General features: G+C 39.8%; 1 protein-coding gene across 1 annotated transcript in view; it reads left to right on the forward strand.

Moving 5' to 3' along the window:
* LOC115232487 (carbohydrate sulfotransferase 15) overlaps positions 1 to 25,086 on the forward strand; it is a 104,606-nt gene that overhangs the window by 54,199 nt on the left and 25,321 nt on the right. Inside the window, exon 2 of the mRNA XM_029802387.2 lies at positions 20,992 to 21,221. Coding sequence (XP_029658247.1) covers positions 21,030 to 21,221 — 192 coding nt within the window. The 5' untranslated portion in view covers positions 20,992 to 21,029. The remainder of the gene's footprint in view (positions 1 to 20,991; positions 21,222 to 25,086) is intronic.

A 25,086-nucleotide genomic window follows, 5' to 3' on the forward strand; every position in this document is an offset into this window, starting at 1 on the left:
TGTTTGTGTGTCTGTGTTTGTCCCCTCAACATCGCTTGACAACCGATGCTGGTGTGTTTATGTCCCCGTAACTTAGCGGTTCGGCAAAAGTGGCCGATAGAATAAGTACTAGGCTTACAAAGAATAAGTCCTGGGGTCGATTTGCTCGATTATATATATATATGTAATTAACGATGGGCTTCTTTCAGTTTCTGCCTTACTGTTATTATGTTGTTGTTTTTTCCCTATTTTTTACCGTCCCCGTGAACCATTTGTTACGAGCGCCTCTTTCTTAACTCTCATTCTCCACACCATGCGCTTATTCGTTTTTAATTTCTCTCAGTGTAACGTTTGTGCTGGAAGGCATCGAAGTGTATTCAAGCATGTGGATAATCTTTTGCACCCCTGCTATATCAATTTCGATAAGCAGAGCACAGAGTATGATAGCCAAGTTGTCATAATAGGTTCAATGCAAGCTTATACCAGTTACATTCATAATCCAATGTAATACAGAAGTCTCTGCATTTTGCCCATGGATATATTATTTAGCTACCTAGTTGTATCAGCGTTGCTGTATGCTATTCATGTGACGATTGTCTAGGCCAGTGGTTCCCAGCCTTTTCACCGCGGCTCCCAACCCTTTTATTTAAATCAGTTTTCCCACGGACCCCTTTTAATATGCTTATCCTTGTGTGTGTGTGTGTGTGTGTGTGTGTGTGTATACACATACATATATATATATTATATTATATATATATATATATATATATATATATATATACACACACACACACACAGATATTCGTGAATAGAATCGGCAAAACAAAGAATAAACGGAAGATAAAAATCAGAACAAAACTCCGAAATGCAAATATTATGGTTGTATGGGGGTGGGGTTTTAATTTTCTGTCGAGGGCTTATATGTTCCTTTATTAGATTATTTTTCTTAGTCATTGCACGGTGATTACCATAAGCTTATATGAAAATACCATTATTATTATTTACAGGATTGTAAAACCTGGCACCGTATAGCAAAACCATTCGCACCGAATATATGTGTGTGTGTGTGTGTGTGTGTGTGTGTGCGCGCGCGCGCGATTGGATGTATGCATGTATGTACTGCTTTCAAATTTTGGTGCAAGCTTAAGCATTATGGAGGAGGGTATAAGTCGATTACGGCGACCTTATGTTTCAATCGGTACTTATTTTAATTGACACCGAAAATATGAAAAGTAAAGTCGACCCCGGTAGGATTTGAACTGAGAACTCAAAGCACTTTTTTCGACTCGCTAACGATTCTGCCAGCTCGCCTGCTTTTCTTGAACTTTTTTCATTCTTTCCGAACCTTTCCTGTCTTCCCTCTCTCTCATGAATAGCCATGCTCGAAACGCTACACACCCACGCCTTTTCCCATCTTATACTGATCACCACCCTAATGCATTCCATGTGTACACCCTTTCAACTTCTGTTATTTTGCTGTTTCCACTTTTCGATTTGTCGACAGATACATACACGGTGGTTGTCTACTCCTTATGCAGAGTTTGGCCACCTTCCGTACCTATACCTTAGCACCGCCATGGCATCTGATGTGGCTTTTTAAACCAGACAATGTTCTGAAAAGATACCCACATAGATTACACATCCAATTTGGATCACCAAGAGCTGCAGATAAGTTCTGATCAAACAATATGACCACGCCATCTCAATTGGTTCCACTGTTTTCGATTATGATGTTTTTACGAAACGCAGATTGTATGAGACAGCATACAGTTTTTTCTTAGCACAATGTTTTATTGAGGCCCTTTTTCTTTTTCTAAGTACCGGTCTCTTTCATTTCTTAGATTATGTATTCTATCAAGATGGCAGAAACGTTAACTTATCGGGCGAAATTCTTAGCGGAATTTCGTCTGCCGCTACGTTCTGAGTTCAAATTCCGCCGAGGCCGACTTTGTCTTTCATCCTTTCGGGGTCGATAAATTAAGTACCAGTTATGCACTGGGGTCGATGTAATCGACTTAATCCGTTTGTCTGTCCTTGTTTGTCGTCTCTGTGTTTAGCCCCTTGTGGGTAATAAAGAAATAAGTACTTCGCCTGTCTTTATGTTCTGAATTCAAATTCCGCCTAGGTCGACTTTGCTTTTCATCCTTTCAAGGTCGATAAATTATGTACCAGTTATGTACTAGGGTCGCTGTAATCAACTGGCCCATTTCCCCCAAAATTTCGGGCCTTGTGTCTAGAGTAGAAAAGATTATGTATTTTATTTAGTCGTTGACTCGTCAATGGAATAGATATTTTGTTCTTAATGCATGGTATAGTACATTCATAAAGTTCAATGTTCTGAATCTGAGTTTTTGTTGTTGTTTTTTTCTCGTTACGGTTTCCTTATCTCACATTACAGTTTACTTATTTTGCAACAGAAAATCTACTTTTAATTGCTTGCAAGGCGTGTGTCCACGGGACTTACTTTCTAATGCTACTCTCTAATACTAATTAATTGTAATTTTTTATATCCTTCCTTATTGGATATATTACCATAATATTTTCATCATTGAGTTCGTGTATATTCTGTGTTTATTGAAAAGTCATTGCACACTCTACGAATTGTTTGGGCGTTTGCATTAGTGTTCTAAACACTTGTTTCACATCTCTTGAATATAGTTATAAGTTTCCTGCACATTGGAGGAGACGTATTTTCCAAACCCGTTGCTGTTGCATTCATTTCCGTCCAAAAATTTGGTGATGCTACCAGCACAAGCGAAAATGAAAACATACACTTCTGGAAATTCTATCAGATTTTTTACTTGTTTTTAACCGGTGTAATGTTACATTAGTAATTTTTCACTATTCAATGTCATGCGTTGCTATAACAAATATCTGTGAAATATTTGCAATATCTTGAAATGTACATTATTTACATTTGACGGATATTTGTCCTCATCTTGTTTGTTATTAACACGACGTTTCGGCTGATATACCCTCCAGCCTTCTTCCGGTGTCTTGGGGAAATTTCGAACCTGGAGTCTCATTCCTAAGGTATTTTTCGATGTTATTTTTAATATTATTATTATTATTATTATTATTATTCAGGTCACTGCCTGGAATCGGCGCTCTTAACCACTATGCCATATGCCTGTGTGCATATGGCGTAGTGGTTAATAATGACATCGAAAATAAAAAAACCTTAGGGATGAGAACCCAGGTTCGAAATTTCCCCAAGATGAGGACAAATATGTCAAAATTTAAATAATGTAAATTATGTAAATAATTCCTCATCTCTTAAATATAGAACTGTGTTATCTTGAAATGTGTTTCGTTATCAAACACGTTTTTTTTGTGTTTTTTTTTCTCGTAGTCTTCATACTGTTTAAATTTTGTCCTTTTCACTTGCAGCTCCCAAATACTTCTCTCTGAAAATGTTTTTTACTGATTCGGTCAGAAGGAAATACTAGTAGCAGTGTCTCTTGTATGTCCCTCAAAACTCATGAGGTCGACGTCGTTAATGTTTCTCTTGAATAGCTATAAATCGACTGTTGCGGGGGAAAATATGTGGGGAGTGGGAATTCAGGAAAAATGTAAAATGACATTCTGCAAACAAGGGACGTCGCGTCGTATTTAGTGTGAGGCCTATGTACTACGCACGTAAAAACTATGGGAGAAACCTTGAAGGTTAAAAACAGAACAAAAAACAACAGGGCGTGAATCGGCGATCACCGTTACAATCCTACTTCCTTCATTTTCAAAAAGTGAAATCTTTTAAAACTTTTTCATAAGCCCCGTCCCTCCATAAATCTTAAAATTTCGACTGTTATTCGAATTTTTAAAATCATAGTTTTAAACTACAGACAGTCCAAATCTGCAATTTGTTTTTGTTTTTAAATTCAAAATAATTTTCAGACGTAAAAATTTGTGATATAAGGGTGATTTAGCTGTTGTTTCTAGCACATTCCAAAACCACCTGGTACCTTCCACGTTTCTTTGTTATTCTGACATGTATTGATGTTTTTCAAAATTCCCCCCACCCATCCGCCATTTTAATGAGTGATTGTACAGTAGTCCATTGCCGGGATTGAAGCAACAACAAAAAATTTGTAATTCAAATTTTCAACCCAAGCGAGTTCGTATGTGCGGGCGAGCGCGTGTATGTACTCTTTTACTTGTTTCAGTCATTTGACTGCGGCCATGCTGGAGCATCACCTTTAGTCGAGCAAATCGACCCCAATCAGAAAACAGGGTTTGTACGTAACGGTTGTGAGGAAATGAGAGTAAACATTAGTAGACGAGGTTCTAAACCACTAAGTTAAGGGGACGTAAACAGCAACACCAGTTGTCAAGCGGTGGTTGGGTACAAACTCACACACACACGAGACCCAGGAAGACACGGGACGTAATACTGAAGAACGACCTCAGGACGCTGAACCTTTCAGGTGAGATGACAAAGGAGCAAGAGGACGTGGTGCCTTTCCGTACTCAAGAAGACTCGTACTCCGCAACTGAAGTGTTAAGACCGATCCTTCAGGTAATATTAAGCACTCGTGGCGGCGCCATGTGAAAGCGCCCGCGCGGTGCTACGTAAAAGCGTCCGTGCGGTGCCACATAAAACCACCCCACACAGTCTATAAAGTGGTCGGCGTTAGGAAGGGCATCAAGCCGTAGAAATCATGTCAAATCAGACTGGAGTCTGGTGCAGCTCCCCTGCTTGCTAGCTCTAGTCAAACCGTCTAAACCATGTCAGCATGGACAATGGACGTACGATGATGATGATGATGTGTATATATATATATATATATATTATATAAAATCCGTTCTGTGTGTCTGTGAGTCTTCTAGGATCTCGGGCATCCTCCATTCGATTGCACTCAAATTTGATATGTAGATACCGACGGTATCAGGGCGTATATCAGTCTTGAAAAAAATTACAAAAATCGATTCCAGGTGAGAATGCGATCGATAAAGCTATGGGTATGCGCATTTGTAAAATCGCTTTTCTTTGGAATAGAAAAAAGTCTATCTTTATTTCTTCTTTTGCTGGTGTCTCAAATTTAGGTTAAATCAGTGTTTCTCAAAGGAGAGGCCTGTGGGACGGTCGGACAAGTTGTTTTGAGAAAATTTGGTTTAAATGCTTGACAACTCAGCACCGTCCATTGGAGGGGGGCGTTTTGCTCGTGTATATATATATATATATATGTATATATATATACATAAACGACGGTCTTCTTTTAGTTTTCGTCTATCAAATCCACTCACAAGGGCTTTGGTCGGCCCGAGGCTATAGTAGAAGACACTTGCCCAAAGTGCCACGCAATGGGACTGAACCCGGAACAGTGTGGTTTGAAAGCAAGCTTCTTAGCACACAGCCACGCCCAGGTAAGGTTAGGATATGAGTGAGTTTTGATCATTTACGCAGCTAGTGTAGATGGCAAAAGGTGGACAGTAAATATGCGATCAACTGAGTTTAACTTCGTCCCGTAATGAAACCCCAAGAAATTTCGATAAGCTGGCAGTCACCATACTATTCACAGTTTAGCAAGTAAAATTGCTAAAAGGCGAATAAAAATGCACACATGTATATGTTATTTTAGGGAATTTTGGCTGATAGGTCGAGTAACCCCATAGAGTGTCTTTTATCGTGGTTTTATGTTAACGAGAAATCTGCAATCAATCGAAAAAACGTGTCACAAGTACATTTCTGTAATTAATTATATATTCTGAAATAAAATGCAATATCCCGCATAAAATATCAACGTCGCTATAATTTGAATAATTTTAGTCACCTGGTGGATGAGATTGCCTAGCATGTGTGTGTGTGTGTGTGTGTGTGCTTCAACGCAGAAAACGTTTTCTGAATTTATGATGCATAAATTTTATGTTAATGTTGTAATTGGCAATAAAAATCTCCCTCTGAGATGTTATAAAAATACCCATTAGTTTACTGTAATAAGTAAATACATCTTATCGAATTTGAATATATATATATGTATATACATACATATATGTATATATTCTTCTCTGGGCACAAGGCCCGAAGTTTTAGGGGAGGCCAGTCGATTATATCGACCCCAGTACGATACTGGTACTTAATTTATCGATCTCGAAAGGATGAAAGGCAAAGTCGACCTCGGCGGAATTTGAACTCAGAACGTAACGGCAGATGAAATATCGCTAAGCATTTCGCCCGGCGTGCTAACGTTTCTGCCAAGATTATTAAGAGTCCTTTGTGTAGTATGCACGAATTTCATGGCATTCCGTGTACATTAGCGAGTGATTCAACTCATTGATGAAGAAGACAAGGATTATATAGAATTGGCGGACAGAGAGTCACTTACGGCAGTGCTTTTCAAACTATCAGATGTGGCGTAAAGGCAGGGTTTTTTTGGGGTTTTTTGCCAACGTGCCAGGGACCGGTAATATTTCTTAGCAATATTAGTTCATACCGGAAACGATATATATAATGAAAATAATAAAAGTTGACAATTTTTTTATCTTATATTTATTTTGTAAACAAATAATACAATATTACATAAGCATTTTATAATGTTTCTTTCTATTCTGGAAAGTTGCTGCGTACCGACAGCTGATGGCTCGCGGACCGGAACCGGTGAGCGAACCCCCAGTTTGAGTAGCATTGAATTAAGGTATCAGTTTATCTATATGATAGTGTTCTTATCTGGCCTTGAGTCTAAACCAAGCTATAACGAATATATCAATTGCCTTCTAAGTATTACAAGTGGTTCTCAACCAATTTTTTTCTGTGAAGCCCTGGGATTCCTGGCCCTGTATAGCCATTCGATGTGTACAAAAAGATTCGACAGTATTTTTATAATTAAATGTCATTAGCGATTTCTATTTTATTCTTTTACTTGTTTCAGTCATTTGACTGCGGTCATGCTGGAGCAACTCCTTAAAGTTTTAAACGAAGACAATCTACCCCAGGGCTTATTCTTTGTAAACCTAGTACTTATTCTATTGGTCTCTTTTGTCGATATATGTATAGAGAGAGACAGATATACGACGGGTTGCTTTCATTTTTGCGCCTACAAAATCCACTCATAACGCTTTAGGCGGCCTGAGGCTATAGTAAAAAGACACTTGCCCAAGAGGGTCACGCAGAACCCAGAACCATGTGGTTAGGAAGCAAGTTTCTTGCCACACAGCCACGCCTGCCCTTTAAAAGTAGCAGCCCTCATCCCTGGTAGTATAAAAATAAATTTTATATTTTGTGAATTACAGAAGTATAAGCAGATTTATTGCAAATAAATTTTAACAACAAAATCTTATACGTATAGCAACTAATAGCTGTAACATTCGTGGCACTCCGTCGGTTACGACAACGAGGGTTCCAGTTGATCCAATCAACGGGACGGCCAGCTCGTGAAATTAACGTGCAAGTGGCTAAGCACTCCACAGACACGTGTACCCTTAACGTAGTTCTCGGAGAGAGATTCACCGTGACACAGAGTGTGACAAGGCTGACCCTTAGAAATACAGGTACAACAGAAACAGGAAGAAAGAGTAAGAGAAAGCTGTCGTAAAAGAGTACAGCAGGGTTCACCACCATCCCCTGCCAGAGCCTCGCGGAACGTTAGGTGTTTTTACTCAATAAACACTCACAACGCCCGGTCTGGTAATCGCGAGTCTGCTGCCCTAACCACTGGGCCATTGCGCCTCCACTCTGTAACATTAACCACCAGAAGAAAGAAGAGTGTTGGCTGTTACAAAAGAAGTAGGACATGGGTTGCGTGCTGATGTAACTCGTCCCACTGACACTCCGCCGGTTATGACAACGAGGGTTCCAGTTGATCCGATCAACGGAACAGCTTCATCGCGAAACTAAGTTTTGGCGGGTTGCATATACAGTCAACAGCGAGAACTGTAAGAGTTTAAAACATGCTAAATATTGAATCTCCTTCCGAATTATCGAGAATGACAAGTAAGCAAGAATGAGACAACATCGACTCAGTCTACAGAAAACTGAGAATTTTATTCGTTGCAATTCTTTCTTTCTGTTCTCTGTCTGGGCCTTTAAATTTATAATATCATGTTTCGTGGCAATATTATTGATACTTTTATCACGTTACAAAAGCGAAACAATTGAGAATGCAAAAGAAGCAGCCATGACATGCTGCTGTTCGCACTGGATAATCAATTGACTCGATATTAATGTCAACAGTTGGGGTTTGCCAGCTGGGGACAACGAACAATAAATTAGCGCCTTAATCCTTCCGCCAATCCTTCTGTTAAACTGTTTCGCATAAATCTGCAGAATAACCTACAGGATTGCTTTTGAGTGAACCGAAAGGAAAATCGACGACGGTGAAATGGTTTCTTGATGTTCGAAGTGGAGCAAATAAACTGTCTCGGACGGACTGACCGTTCTTGAAGATTTTGCTGTGTTTAATCGGCTAAACCATCATGGAAACTATTTGCTAGAAATAGATGAGAGAGAGAAAACAATAAAAGAAAAAAAAGAATTCCGGTATTGTTACTGCCAGTCTAGCAACACGCTACAAAAATGAGCAATGGATATCTTCAGGACCTATTCTAACTACACCAGCAACAAGTGGACGCGCAATGGCCCAGTGGTTAGGGCAGCGGACTCGCGGTTGTAAGAACGCGGTTTCGATTTCCACACCGAGCGTTATGCGTGTTTATTGAACGAAAACACCCAAAGCTCCACGAGGTTCCGACAGAGGGTGGTGGCGACCCCTGTTGTACTCTTTCGCTCCAACTTTCTCTCACTCTCTCTTCTTGTTTCTTGTCCCCGACTTCCTACGCAACCGCTGAGCCTGGATGCGCATTCATCCATCCGTCGATGCTCTCGGTGTCGGGGGTTGACCTGCTTTCTCTTCTGCGGGTCTTACGAATAGCAAAGGACCATGTTTCGAACTTCTCCCACTACAGACAATCCTGAGGCGCGATCTTGCGAGCTCTGGGACGAAGACCGCATCGCTCAACAAACAGCAACAACAGCAGTGGAGGCGTAATGGCCTGGTGGCTAGGGCAGCGGACGCCCGGTCGTAAGAACGCAGTTTCGATTCCCAGACCGGGCACTGTGAGTGTTTATTGAGCAAAACACCTAAGTTCCACGAGGCTCCGGCGGGTTGGGGGTGAACCCCGCTGTACTCTTTCACCACAATTTTCTCTCACTCTTTCTTCCTGCTTCTGCCACAAAGCAGAGGAGCCGTGGTGTAACTCACTATGGTGTGGTAAAACTTTCAGACCCTAGTCTAGATTGCGAATACTCTGTACCCCAGGATGGTTCAGCTCTCCACCCGTTAAAAGCCACCGTTTACGGGCTGAGGATAACAACGTAGCTTTCGCGCCCGTGCGACCGTCTGTCTATTGCGTGTGGGGTTTGGATCTTCAAGTTGCCACACGCATTCTTAGTAGTTTAGAGTAGGCTGGAATTTGAGATTATTCTTTGTGGCTAATGGCGTGAGTCCTGATTAGAAGAAGAAGAAGAAGAAGACATCAAAATCGATGAGGCTGATCAACTAAACGATGAAATTATAAAAAAAATTGCTGGGAATGTGATTACGTTGAGAAACGTAGACTCGGTGGCAGAAGAAAATCAAAGTCTTCTTTGTCCCACAGAATTTTTTAATTCTCTAAATATAAGGGGTCTGCCCTTCACATAATAAAATCAAGATGCGAGCTCCATTATTACTTCTCCAAAACTTAGACAACAGAAATGGCCGCTGCAATACATAGTCCTCAATGCTCTTAACAATTTACTGACCATCAGCAAACTCGGCGACGTTGACGTTGGAAGAATGTTCATGATTCGCGGATTTGCCTTCAACCGTCTGACATTGAATAACCGTTCATTCTAGAAAAAATTGCAATTTCTTATAAGGCCCACTTTTGTTGTGTCGATAAAGGAAAATTCAAGGAAAAAATGTAAAGTGGTGCGAAGTGTATTTCCCAACTTCACTATTCACACGAAACAATTTATATGCTCCTCACAGCAGAGCGGTTGGACTAACATACCTGAGATTATTTGCAGGTGAAGAAACAATTCAACCGCACAGATTAGGAATGTTATCAAAGGAGAAGTCATCAACGTAAATGTAACAACTAAGTCTGCAAAATATAAAAGGAAATATCTCATGAATAAACGCTTTTAGTTAAATAATATTGGTTCCAAATTTTGGCAATGGGTCGGCAATTTCGAGGAAGGGGGCTGAATAGATTACATCGATCCCAGTGATCGACTATTTTTATAGACTCCGAAAGGATGTAAAACAAAGCCGCCCTCGGTGGAATTTGAACTCAGAACTTACGTTCTGAGTGGACGAAGTGCCGCTAAGCATTTTTGTTCGACGCAGCAACGATTCTGCCAACTCACCGCCTTTTTTACTTCGATAATATTAAAAGATTATTCAAGACTTTTGCTGATATTTCCTCAATTAAAAAGGACAAATATCAGTTAAAAGAAGCCCGTCGTGTATACATATACGTATGTGTGTGTGTGTGTGTGTTTGTTTGTGTCGCCCACCATCGCTTGACAACTGGTGTTGGTGTGTTTACGTTCCAGTAACCTAGCGGTTCGGCAAAAGACACCGATAGAATAAGCACCAAACTTTAAAAATTTCTGGAATCGATTCATTCGACTAAAATCTTTCAAGGCACTACCCCAGTATGGCCGCAGTCTGATGCCTGAAACAAGTAAAAGTTACTGGTTTCGAATTTTGGCACAAGGCCAGCAAGTTCGGGAAGTGGCGGGAGGCAGTCGATTACATCGAACCTAGTGCCCAGCTGGTACGTATTCTATCAACCCCCCTAAAACATGTAAAGGATAAGAGGCAAAAGTGACCTCGGCGGAATTTGAACTCAAAGCACAAAGACGTGAGAAATGCCCGGCTTGCTAACGATTCTTTTCTACTGTAGGTACAAGGCCCGAAATTTTTTTCTGGGGTGGGGTGGTAGTCGATTAGATCGTCCCAAGTACGCAACTGGTACTTAATTTATCGACTTCGAAAGGATGAAAGGCAAAGTCGACCTCGGCGGAATTTGAACTCAGAACGTAGCGGCAGACGAAATATCCATTTCTTTATTGCCCACAAGGGGCTAAACACAGAGGGGACAAACACGGACAGACAAAGGGATTAAGTCAATTACATCGACCCCAGTGCGTAACTGGTACTTATTTAATCTACCCCGAAAGGATGAAAGGCAAAGTCGACCTCGGCGGAATTTGAACTCAGAACATAACGGCAGACGAAATATCTATTTCTTTATTGCCCACAAGGGGCTAAACACAGAGGGGACAAACAAGGACAGACAAACGGATTAAGTCAATTGCATCGACTCCAGTGCGTAACTGGTACTTAATTTATCGACCCCGAAAGAATGAAAGGCAAAGTCGACCTCGGTGGAATTTGAACTCAGAACGTAGCGGCAGACGAAATATCGCTAAGTATTTCGCCCGGCATGAAAACGTTTAGCATGCCAACGATTCTGTCAGATCACTGACCTAGAAGAATTTACATTGCAAATTTCCTTTAATACGGTACGATTTCATTGCTGCTACATAAATTATTGTGTATTTATGTTAATTTTATAGCAACTTTAAATGGACAACGAGTGCAGATAAGTTGTTTTCAAACATTATATGAAAAAAAAATAAAAGATATATATTCTTGTCAAATTCATTACTCGACAGGTGCACGCGTAATGGCCCAGTGGTTAGGGCAGCGGACTCGCGGTTGTAGGATCACGATCTCGATTCCTAGACCGGGTGTTGTGAATGTTTATTGAGCAAAAACATTTAAAGCTCCACGAGGCTCCAGCAGGGGGGGGGCAACCCTGCTGTACTCTTTCACCACAACTTTCACACTTTCTTCTTGCTTCTGTTTTTCTGTATTTCAAAGGGCCATCCTTGTCGCACTCTGTGTCACACTGAATCTCACCGAGAACTACGTTAAGGGTACACATGTCTGTGGAGAAGGTGGTGAGCTGGCAGAATCGTTAGCACGCCGGGCGAAATGCGTAGCCGTATTTCGTCTGCCGTTACGTTCTGAGTTCAAATTCCACCGAGGTCGACTTTGCCTTTCATCCTTTCGGCATCGATTAAATAAGTACCAGTTACGCACTGGGGTCGATGTAATCGACTTAATCCGTTTGTCTGTCCTTGTTTGTCCCCTCTGCGTTTAGCCCCTTGTGGGTAGTAAAGAAATAGGTACACATGTCTGTCGAGTGCTCAGCCACTTGCACGTTAATTTCACGAGCAGGCTGTTCCGTTGATTGGCTGTTCCAACAGAGTGCCACGATTACTCCACATCTTTGAAATATTTTTCTTTTACCGGTTCAGTCATTTGACTTTGGCCATGATGGGATACCAATTTCGAGAATTTTTAGTTGAACGACTGGACCGCAGTACATATTTTGTAAAGCTTAGTACTTATTCTATCGGTCTCTTTAGCCGAACTAAGTTATGGAGACGTAAACAAACCACACTGGTTGTCAAGTGGTGGTGGGGGAGAAGGCGGCGAGCTGGCAGAAACGTTAGCACGCCGGGCGAACTGCGTAGCCGTATTTCGTCTGCCGTTACGTTGTGAGTTCAAATTCCGCAGAGGTCGACTTTGCCTTTCAGCCTTTCGGGGTCGATTAAATATGTACCAGTTACTCACTGGGGTCGATATAATCGACTTAATCTGTGTGTCTGTCCTTGTTTGTCCCCTTTGTGTTTAGCCCCTTGTGGGTAGTAAAGAAATAGGTGGGGGAGAAACACTGGCACAGACCCACACATGTATATCCATATATATACAAATATACGACGGGCTTCTTTTTGTTTCCATCTACCAAATCCACCTACAAGGCTTTGGTCGGCCTGAAGTCACTTGCCCAAGATGCCACACGGTGGAACTGAACCCGGAACCATGTAGCTTGGAAACAAACTTCTTGCCATACAGTCACATCTATCGATGGTGTGATATAATTTAATATTAAGGCGGCGAACTGGCAGAAATGCTAGCATGCCGGGTGAAATGCTTAACAGTATTTCGTCTGTCTTTACGGTTTGAGTTCAAATTACGCCGAGGTCGACTTTGTCTTTCATCTTTTAGTGGGGTCAATAAATTAAGTACCAGTACTGGGGTCGATCCAATCAACTGATCCCCCTCCCAAAAATTTCGGGCTTTGCGCCTAGAGTAGAAAAGGATATAATTTCATATTTTAGAAAATGTAGACAGCGAATAGATTTCCAAGATATATGATCTGCTTTGTCTACAAAAGCTCTGCTTCTCTTAAGGCAAAAAAAAAATGTATCTGCTTCTCTATTTCTCGTTATAACTCGAGCCAATGAGGAAACCCCAGCTAGGCCGCCCGACAGCCAGTCCTCCATAAAATCACACTCTACAGTATGTATGTAGTTCTACATAACCCTGAAAGTAGTGAAGTTTTTAATGTAGGATTTTGTGATGGGAAACAGCTATTGTTACTATCATTGTTGTTTAACCCCAAGTAATTTGTGACAGAACAGACCTGTGATCAAGTACATCTTGACACTTTCAGGGTTATATAGAACTGCATAAATGCAGTAGGGTATGATTTCATGGAGAAATGTCTGTCGAGCGGCCTAGCAGGGGTTACCTCATTGGCTTTGAGTTATATTGAGAAAAGGAGAAGCAGATACATTTTTCTTTTGTCTTCAGAGAAGCAGGGATTTTGTAAACAAAGCATTAGACACAGTTTGTCGATAGGCTAAATGTCATGACACGAATGAAGGCATGCTTACTAATCGCTAGACTATTTTCGAACTTACCTTCATGAAAAATTCTAGAAATGTAAGCCGAACTCTAATGCAGATAGCACTTACATCTCGTAGAATGCCAGCCACTAGTAAGATCTGAGATATTTTCTAGCCTTTAAGTGGAGAAAGGACTAACCTTTTGAGAGTTAGTTTTAGCAACACTGTTAAAGTGTTGCTGCTATTTAAGGGTTTTCGAGATGAAGTATAGCAGTTAAAAAGCTATTTAAGTTTGTAGATGTATTTCATGGGTTTACGTATTTTTCTTTGATTCGTAAACTGGGTATGTTTTGGTCGTATTGTGGGACATAATGCTGGGGATGTTTTAAGCGCTCTGTTTCGTAGAAGAGAAGCTCTAACACGTCTAGGCTACGGCTGAATAAGAATCTATACGAGAGGCTGTCGAGGTAGGTGTCTGTAGGAGTGCGTTTGGTTAGAAGTAACAGCCAGAAGATCGTTTATATTTTAAAAATTGCAGAGAAACATCACAGATTCCTGTGTGCACTATATTCGAGAAAGAGGAAAGAGAAGAAAGTGCATCTCGTCAGCCCACGATGTGAGGTAGCACTTCATGATAATGCTTCTACTGTAATTCTAAAATGGGAGAGACTATTAGCGAGTAAGATTTCCATCAGATCAAACTCTGCTGGTGATTACGGAAAGAGAGGATGATAAAGAAGTTGATTGTTCACGATTTCTTTTATCAGTTGGGTCGTTGGGATGAATGAGGTAGACTTGGCACTTGACATGGTGACAGAAGCTGCTTTTCTTGGCGGCGAGCTGGCAGAAACGTTAGCACGCCGGGCAAAATGCTTAGCGGTATCTCTTCTGCCGTTACGTTCTGAGTTCAAATTCCGCCGAGGTCGACTTTGCCTTTCATCCTTTCGGGGTCGATAAATTAAGTACCAAGTTACGCGCTGGGGTCGATATAATCGACTTAATCCGTTTGTCTGTCCTTGTTTGTCCCCTGTGTTTTTAGCCCCTTGTGGGTAGTAAAGAAATAGGTATTTCGTCTGTCTTTACGTCCTGAGTTCAAATTCTACCGAGGTCGACTTTGCCTTTCATCCTTTCGGGATCAATTAAATAAGTACCAATAAATAAGTAATAATCGACTTAATCCCTTTGTCTGTCCTTGTTTGTCCCCTCTGTGTGTAGCCCCTTGCGGGCAGTAAAGAAATAAGAAGTTGCTTTTCTTGAGGACTACTGATAGAATAAATTCTTATAGGAGGGATGCATGAAAAGTTGAGCCCTCAAGGCCTTTGAACCCTGAAGTCTTGTACCTTCATCAGAAGTTTTGTACCATATTTTGCTTTTTTGAGGCTCAAGACTTTTCATACACCCCTCGTAAAGGGTGTATAGAGGAAGGAGAAAGGGAGAGAAAGAGTATGAGGTCAATGATAGGAAAGTTTGGAACACACTGTTGGAATTAATCGCTGGAAAATGTGAAGAATTGACGAATTGCTGGGTTAAAGTGAGTAGAGATGTTTTAACACTTTGTGACTAAAACGCATAAAGATTCGAAATATGTGAGGTTTAGGACGTGGTATGGGAGAGCATTTTGCTCTGCTTATATGAAATGTAATTAATAGTAAATGTGTTGAGTTTATCTGCATGTCGGCTGCTAACACACGCTTCGCTACCTAAAACACAGAAAATAGTCTCGTGGGAGTAGTTTTGCTTGTCGGTTATATGTATCACACAGACGTAACACAAGTATTAAATATATTTTCCTTATTTGGTGAAAGAGGGAGAAGAGGGCAATGAAAACAGGAACCCATCACTCTTCTCAATTCATATCGGATTCAAATTCTGACACGAGGCCAGCAAAAACCGGAGGACGGGTAAGTCGATTATTTTAACTCCAGTACTCAATTGGTATTTAATTTATCGACCCCGAAAGGATGAAAGCCAAAGTCAACCTTGACGGAATTTGAACTCAGAACATAAAGACGGGCGAAATGCCGCTAAGCACATTTTGGCTGGCCTACCAACGATTTTTTTTTTCCTAATCTAGGCACAAGGCCCGAAATTTTGGAGATGGGGGCCAGTCGATTACATCTGGTACTCAACTGGTACTTAATTTATTGACCCGGAAAGGATGAAAAGCAAAATCGACCTCGGCGGAATTTAAACTCAGAACATAAAGACAGACGAAATGCCGCTCAGCATTTTGCCTAGCCTACCAACGATTCTGACAGCTCGCTGCTATTAACTCTCCAGTATTAGCTGATGAATCGAAGAAATCAATGTATAGCTATATTTATAAGGACGGGTGCTTATGGAGAAAAGTGGAGCAGCCTCAGGAATTTCCAGAAAGCAAAAGTTCCTGTAGAGGAAAAATTAACACTGTCATTTGTTAATACAGTTCCATATTTGAGAAATGAGGAATTATGTACATTATTTGCGTTTGACGGATATTTGTCCTCATATTGCTTGTTGTTAACGCAATGTTTTGGCTGATAAACCCTCCAGCCTTCATCAGGTGTCTTGGGGAAATTTCGAACCTGGGTTCTCGTTCCTAAGGTATATTTGGATGTTGCTACTGTTGTTATTATTATTATTATTATTATTATTATTATTATTATTATTATTCAGATCACTGCTGGGAATCGAACTCGGAATCTTGGGATTAGTATCCCGCGCTCTTAACCACTATGCCATATGCCCGTAGACCTAGTGGTTAAGAGCGCGGGCTAGAAACCCCAAGATTCCGAGTTCGATTCCAGGCGGTGACCTGAATAATAATAATAATAATAATAACATCGAAAATACCTTAGGAATGAGAACCCAGGTTTGAAATTTCCCCAAGACACCTGATGAAGGCTGGAGGGTATATCAGCCGAAACGTTGTGTTAACAACAAACAAGATGAGGACAAATATCCGTCAAATGTAAATAATGTTCTGTCATTAGTGTATCTTAAGATAGGGATTCAAGTAAATGCAGAACAGTTGTACATACTTTAAGAGTGCAGTGAAACATAATACACATCGTATTAAGAGTTAATATACATTGCTGAAACTATTTCTGCAAAATGCAATTTTAGAAATATGTACTTTAATAAGAAAAGTGGGTAAAGTTAATCGGGAAGGGAAGACTGACTTGAAATTCCTTCCTCGCAAAATTATTTCAATGCTATCAGCATACATCAAGAAATAAAAATAAAAAAGAGCCTCTGCAGAATTTCACTCAAAAATATGCCTTTTTAGAAAAGTTTAAGGCGGAAGAAATTCGATAGGGTGCCAAATTGTAAATACGCTATTGTAGCTGAAGTATCAAGCGTTGCCAAGGCGGCGAGCTGGCAGAGACGTTAGCGCGCCGGGCGAAATGCTTAGCAGTATTTCGTCTGCCATTACGTTCTGAGTTCAAATTCCGCCGAGGTCGACTTTGCCTTTACCCTTTCGGGGTCGATTAAATACGTACCAGTTACGCACTGGGGTCGATACAATCGACTTAATCTCCCTTTGTCTGTCCTTGTTTGTTCCCTCTACGTTTAGCTCCTTGTGGGCAATAAAGAAATAAATATATTTCTTGGGTAAGGCGGCGAGCTGGCAGAAACGTTAGCACGCCGGGCGAAATGCGTAGCCGTATTTTGTCTGCCGCTACGTTCTGAGTTCAAATTCCGCCGAGGTCGACTTTGCCCTTCATCCTTTTGGGGTCGATAAATTAAGTACCAGTTACGCACTGGGGTCGATATAATCGACTTAATCCGTTTGTCTGTCCTTGTTTGTCCTCTCTGTGTTTGGCCCCTTGTGGGTAGTAAAGAAATAGGTATTTCGTAGGCGCTACGTTCTGAGTTCAAATTCCGCCGAGGTCAACTTAGCCTTTCATCCTTGACTCAGATCAACAAAAGATATTTCGGCTTGTAAAAACGTGTGCGTGTGTGTGTGTGTGTGTGTGTTGTTGTTGTTGTTGTTGTTGTTCCTAATACATATCTTCAAATAAATAGGCAAGCTGCCAGAATCGTTAGCACGCCGAGCAGAATGCCTAGCGACACTTCGCCGATCTTTACATTCTGGGTTCAAATTCCACCGAGGTTGACTTTACCTTTCCTATTTCGGGGTCAATAAAAATAAATACCAGACAAGCACTGGGGTCGATTTAATTGACATCGCCCTTCCCCTCGAAATTGCTGGGGATTTGAAACCGGTATGTTGTCTACGCATATTTACACTTACGCACTGGCACGCTCAGGTTCGATGCTGCGAACTGGGTAAATAAAACTCAACAATAAAAACTATAGCAGATTTGTGCTTTTCATGTAACTGTAGCATTATTTAACTCCAGCTGACAATTTGTTAGCTGTTTACAGAAGTATAATTTCATATTTAATGGGGTTGTGGACAAAAGAGACAGTGTTTTTAGCTGACGAAACGGAACAGAGCTGAAACGGATGCGTCCTACGTACGATCTAATGACGTCACTCACAACCCAAAACAAAATGTGAGTTTATACAAGTCTTGGTGCAGAATTTCTCCTGGGATTATTCTTGCAGCACTCAAGTCTTATCGCAGCCGATTTCAATTGAACGTGTTAAACACGACTTGACATAATTAATATTTTATCCAAAGCTGCTTCATCCAACATTAATTTTATAAACATACTAGCAGCTAAGCCCGGTTTCACCCGGTCTGTTTGGATGATGTGGCTGTGATCGTTTTCGATTAGGCATTATCTTTAACAGCCTTTGTCAACCTTATCATCTAGGGTCCCCTGTTTCGATTGGAGCCTCCAGTTGTATGAGAATTTCCTAACCCCACCCCGTCAAAAAACACCTTCTAAGCAACTGGTTGTTTTAATGGCAGAAGAAAGAGGGAAATTCCATTAGCAAAAGTTTTAATCGATTTTCTCGATAAGTATGGGGGTTAGCAAAAAAATACAAACTGCATTCCAATCTATGCACCTGTCTCCACATATGTGCCACTTTTTAAGCGAATCCACCCCGCAGTTTGGCTGTGAACCTCAAGACAAGAAAGAAAACAACGATCGGCCATGTCCAATTTATATTATAGAATACATACATATGTATGCATGCGTACATACATGCAGGGTTGGTGTGTTGTGTTTTTGAGTAAAACACTTTATTTTACGTTGTCCTGCGATCACTTCGACATCTGACGCGTGGTGCACTGGGTGCCTGTTCAGACAACGTTGATTTGATGAAGAGAGTGATCTCATGTACAGAACATGCATTTGATCACTATAAACAAATTACCTGTACAGGTCGTCACCGACAAGACTTTCCATCACGTATACTAGGTCTGATCAGTAAGTATCCGGACTGTTGCCATAGTAACGAACCTAAAAAACTCAGCGTAAAGCCGCTCGGCAGAGACTGACCTTAAACTCTGCTGTGCATGCACACTAAGTTTTAACGTTCTAACTCACTTCTGCTGCTTACAGCAGTGCTTGGAAGGAAGGTGTGTGGCATGTGATCGTCGCATTGACCAATACCTGCTCAGAGGCTTACGCAAAGTTTTCAAAAAGTTTTCATCTTCCCAACACAATCAAGAAGATCTTGTAAAACTGAAACTCGAGTGTATTTTTGGTCAGCTGAAAGTAGTTTTGGCACAAAGTTGGCAGACACGCGTCTCATACCAAACTCTTCAGTGATAATAATGGACTGAACTGAACTATAACTAATCTGCACTGCGATGTTTTGCTCAGTTCTGCTGGTTGCAGAACGTTCGTTAATATCGACATTTTTTCGATCATCTTGTAAACGTCTGAATCACTCGTACGCTTGTGTGCGGCTCATACACTCCTCTCCATACACTTTCTACAGCTTGGCGCAGGCATCTGAGCAGATATCTCCATGACAACTTTCTCCGCCATGGTCAATGCGATGACCACACGCTACACACCTTCCTTCCAAGCACATACCTTGTGCTTGGAAGGAAGGGGGCCCCAGTACCTGTAGATACCCGAGTTAATTGCCCTCTGCGCACCCCTATAAATCTGGTCCTGATACACAGTTTTTTGGGGGGTGGTTTTCTTTCAGATGTAAAACCATGATTACCATCATAATTAAACGCCTTGCTCGACCGTTGCCTTCATCCATATTTTTTCGTTTGCAGATTATTCCTCCAAAACTATTCTTATTAATCTTGCTTTTCGGTCTTTTTTCTCTCATCAACACTATCTATTCTTTCCCATTCTCCGCATTATTATCTTTTTTTGAAATCTTATCTTTTATGTTTTTTCTATTTCCTCGTACTTTTTTTTTTATTTCTATGCTTTTTATTTTTTTTTTCTATAATCTTATTTCTCTATTCTTATCTTTTCCTTGCTCTCATCTTCTCTCCCATTTTTAATTTTTTTTTTTATTCTACTCTTTTGTCAAATCACTTTTCCCTTCTACGTTTCTCTAATGTTCATGATTGCTTACCTCTAAACAAGCACATCGGATTTACAATGCTTGGACCATTTCATCAAGTGAAGCGAACGTCACCCAAATGAATGTGTAATGGTTTTGCTATTGTTTCATGAAAGTACGAAATGGAAGAAACTAGGTAAAAAAAAAAAAAGCGATGGAGATAAGAAAGAAAAAGTAAAGAGAATGTCAAAATGGTTTTTAAGTTAAATTCGCAGACTTTTGGAATAGCCGTCACAAATAAAATAGGATTGTTTGTAACTTCTTATTACCCAGAGTGGTAAAATAAAATACTTTCAAAATTATTCATCATATGATAGATAACATTCTACTTCTATGTTGGTGCATAATTATTGCAGCTTTTTTTTTTTCAATAAATTTTATTCAGCAAAAACAATAACACTTAACAAAAACTTATGTAAATAATTATTCCGGAGCATATTCACCATCTACTTCAATTACTGCTTCCCAGACCGTCATTTAAAGATGTTTTTGTTAAATATTGTTACTGTTTTTGTTGACTATAATTTGTTGAAAAACAAAAAGCCGCAATAATTATGCACCAACCCTATCTATCTATCTATTGGATTGGTGCATAATTATTGCAGTTTTTTTTTCTCAATAAATTTTATTAAAAAAAACAATAAAAATATTTAACAAAAACATCTTTAAATGATTATTCCGGAGCATATTCACCATCTTCTTCAATTACTGCTTCCCATATGCTTGGCAGCCGGTCGGAATAATCATTTAAAGATGTTTTTGTTAAATATTGTTACTGTTTTTATTGAATAGAATTTGTTGAAAAAAAGCCGCAATAATTATGCACCAACCCAATATTTATGATACTTAATCCAACATCGAAATCTTAACTTGTTTTTACTTAATTTCAGATTCGAACATCAAGATATTAATTTTAAAATCAATTGGTATGATCAAAGGCAAAAAGGTGCTGTTGTTTTGCATTCTGAGCGTTGTCATATACATAGTGTTCATCCACAATATATCGCGGAAACCTTTTCAAGCACAACTTAGGCTTAAAGGCAATAACAAAAAAATTGACATCGTTGAATTAAGGAGACACCAACTTCAGATTACCAAAGAAAATGATCTCATTGAAAGAGTAAGTAATATCCTTCGTTTTGTTTTGATTAACTGTGCGTGATCGTTATCTGCGTTGCCTTACTGGCACTAGTGCTGGTGGCACGTGAAAAAAACATTCGAGCGAGGTCGTTGCCAGTGCCGCTGGACTGGCTCCTGTGCAGGTGGCACGTAAAAAGCACCATTTGAGCGTGGCCATTGCCAGTACCGCCTGACTGGCCCTCGTGCCGGTGGCACGTAAAAGCACCCACTACACTCTCGGAGTGGTTGGCGTTAGGAAGGGCATCCAGCTGTAGAAACTCTGCCAGATCAGATTGGAGTCTGGTGCAGCCACCTGGTTCGCCAGTCCTCAGTCAAATTGTCCAACCCATGCTAGCATGGAAAGCAGACATTAAACGATGAGGATGATGATGTGCTAGATCCATGTAATAAAAGCTCATACCGGTGTCACGAATAAAGCACCTGTGCCGGTGCCACGTATAAAGCACAAATGCTGGTAAACACAACCAGTACCATGCAAAGTGACTGGAATTAGGGTTAGGGCATTCAGGTGTAGAAATCATGCCAGGACACACAGTTGGAACCTGGTGTCTCTCTTCAACTTGCCAGCTGCTGTCAAACCGTCCAACTCAAACCAGCATGGAAAGCAGATGTTAAATGATGATGATGATGGTGGTGGTGGTGATGGTGATGACAGACGACGCTGGCGGCGGCAGCAGTGGTGGTGGCGACGACGATGATATATACTCTTTTACTTGTTTCAGTCATTTGACTGCGGCCATGCTGGAGCACCGTCTTTTTAGTCGAGCAACTCGACCCCAGGACTTATTCTTTGTAAGCCTAGTACTTATTATATCGGTCTCTTTTTGCCGAACCGCTAAGTTACGGGGACGTGAACACACCAGCATCGGTTGTCAAGCGATGTTGGGGTGACAAACACAAATACACAAACATATACACACACACACACACACACATACATACATACATACATATATATATATATATATACATATATATATATACGACGGGCTTCTTTCAGTTTCCGTCTACCAAATCCACTCACAAGGCTTTGGTCGACCCGAGGCTATAGTAGAAGACACTTGCCCAAGGTGCCACGCAGTAGGAATGAACCCAGAACCATGTGGTTGGTAAGCAAGCTACTTACCACTCAGCCACTCCTGCGCCTATCTCTACAATTGCACAAATTCTTATTTCCTATTTCTTCTCAAACTTTAATTTCATCTCAAGTTTAACATCTAATTTTCTTCTATCTTTTAACATAGAAATGGGTAAAGACGTTGTTTTAGGGGGCTGAGAACATGACCCTTTTCAGTGTCAATGTAACTTATTTCTGCAATGCACAGAGCAAGATAAGAGTCATAGAATACGTGACAAAGAGTTCATTAGTGAAGCGTATGATTCAGGTTCGAATTACGATTGAATCGATTGAATACATTTACACATACCCCTGATTCCTTCATTAAAACTTTCATTCATTACACTCAGACATCAAGTGCCTTCTTTCTCAATTGTATATATTTTTTTTATCTTTTAATTGTTTCAGTTATTAAATTGTGGTCATGTTGGGGCAATCAACCCCAGTACTTATTAATTTTAAGCCTGGTACTTATTTTATCTCTTCTGGTGCACCGCTAAGTTACAGGGATGAAAACACAAACGCAAATACATACACACACACGCCCATGTGCATATATATATATATATATATATATATATATATATATATATAATAATAATAATAATGTAAATAATATATAAATATATGCATATATACCTACATATATGTACATACCTACATATATATGTATGTATACATGAATATATGGGTACAGGACATAAAAAAAAAGGAGACTAATTGAGAAACGAGAACGTAAAAACAAAAACCTAGAAAACGAACTTGTTTACAAACAACGAAAGAAACAAACAGAGAAACGAGGCAGGCAACGTAAAGAACATTCCCTTCATCAGTTGACCCCTGTTTTATCTACTCCGCATTTATATATCAGAATATTATTATTCATAATGATTTGCTAAAGAGTCCTATCTTTAGCAAAGCAAGTGTTATTTAGTACTCTCGTGTATATATATATATATATATATATATATATATATATATAATAATATAATAATAATATTAAGGAATATTATTCCAAACTTACAGGGAAAAATTCAATTTAGAAATACTAAATCAAATTTCAAAAAATATAATATATATATTTATGAATTAGAAAAAAAACCACCGTTTATCAATTGAACAATGAAAAAATTAATAATAATAATAATAATAATAATAATAATAATATTAGGGAATATTATTCCAAACTTACAGGGAAAAATTCAATTAAGAAATACTAAATCAAATTTCACAAAATATAATATAATATAATATATATATATATATGGCAGGCTTCTTTCAGTTTCCATCTACCAAATCCACTCACAAGGCTTTGGTCAGCCTAAGACTATAGTAGAAGATATCTACCCAAAGTGTCACACGGTGGGACTGAACCCAGAATCATGTGGTTGGGAAGCAAGCTTCTTACCACACACCAAGCCTGTGCCTGGATTTCCACAGGATGCATTCACATTTTTTAATGTAATTTGATGAATGAACAGGAATTGCCAGTAATTTGCTGAGGTTATATCAGAATGCAGTTTCAAAAATGCAACACAGTTCTGGCATTTTTTGGAAATATTACCATTCTTTGCTTTCTTGTCCACTTCCTTACAGTCTCAGAAATGAAAACAAATTGTGAAATCACGCACTGCTGTTAATCACGCTGCAATAAAGTTTTAGAGAAAAAAAAAAGATGAAAAATCAGGAATTTTCAGCGTTTAACCTATTTCGTGGCAACTGGACTAGACCATCTCTGATTCCATGATAAAGAAAAAAACATCCTATTTTAAAGTTAAATTTAAAGTTTTAATGAAAAGAACATGTTACTTTATATTCCAAATACCAACATAACAGTGATGAAGTTTTTTTTATTAAATTCTTCATTCGTTTAATATAAATTGAAACAAAAGCAGTATATTTCATAAGAAATATGATTATAAAGGGTTAAATTTAGAATCAGAAACAGTGGTTAAAATAATTTCTAAGGAATGAATAAGTTATTAGTTTTATAGAGAGAATAGAGAGGTTTAAAATATGCTTGTCAAATATTGGGCTGATATAATTGACTACATACCTCCTTTAAATTTGTACACTTGTGCTTATGTTCTGAGCCCCATGTAGGGGGGTTGCTTATGTTCTGAGCACCATGTATGCACCCCAAGTCCATATAAGAGTTTCTACGTGACTTGATCAATAAATATCCGGGCTGTTGCCACATTAACGAAGCTACAGCAGACAGAGTAAAGTTGCTTGGCAAAGATTGACCTTGATCTCTACAGTGCATGCGTACTAAGTTTTAATGTTCTAGCTCACTCCCGCTGTTTACAGCAGTGTTTGGAAGGAACGTGTGTAACGTGTGGTCGTCGCATTGACCATAACAAAGAAAGTTTAGCAGAGAATCTGCATCAAATTTTGCCAAAAGCTTGGCGATACCTGCTCAGACGCTTACACACAAGGTCTTCAAAACATTTTCATCGTTCTCGTCTCGGTCAAGGAGGTCTTGTGCAACTGAAACCCAAGTGTTGTTTTGGTCGGCAAAAAGCAGTTTTCGCACAAACTTGCCAGGCATGCGTCTCATACCCAAAATCTTCAGCGATAATGGACTGAACTGAACCGTAACTAAACTTGCATATCCTTTGATAACTCACAGATGGTGATTCGGTGTTTTGCTCAGTTCTGTCGGTTGCAAGTCTCCCAGAACATTCGTTAATATTGACAATTTTTTCGGCCATCTTGGAAACATCTG

Source organism: Octopus sinensis, linkage group LG2 (genome assembly GCF_006345805.1).
Source record: "Octopus sinensis linkage group LG2, ASM634580v1, whole genome shotgun sequence".
Classification (NCBI taxonomy): Eukaryota; Metazoa; Mollusca; class Cephalopoda; order Octopoda; family Octopodidae; genus Octopus; species Octopus sinensis.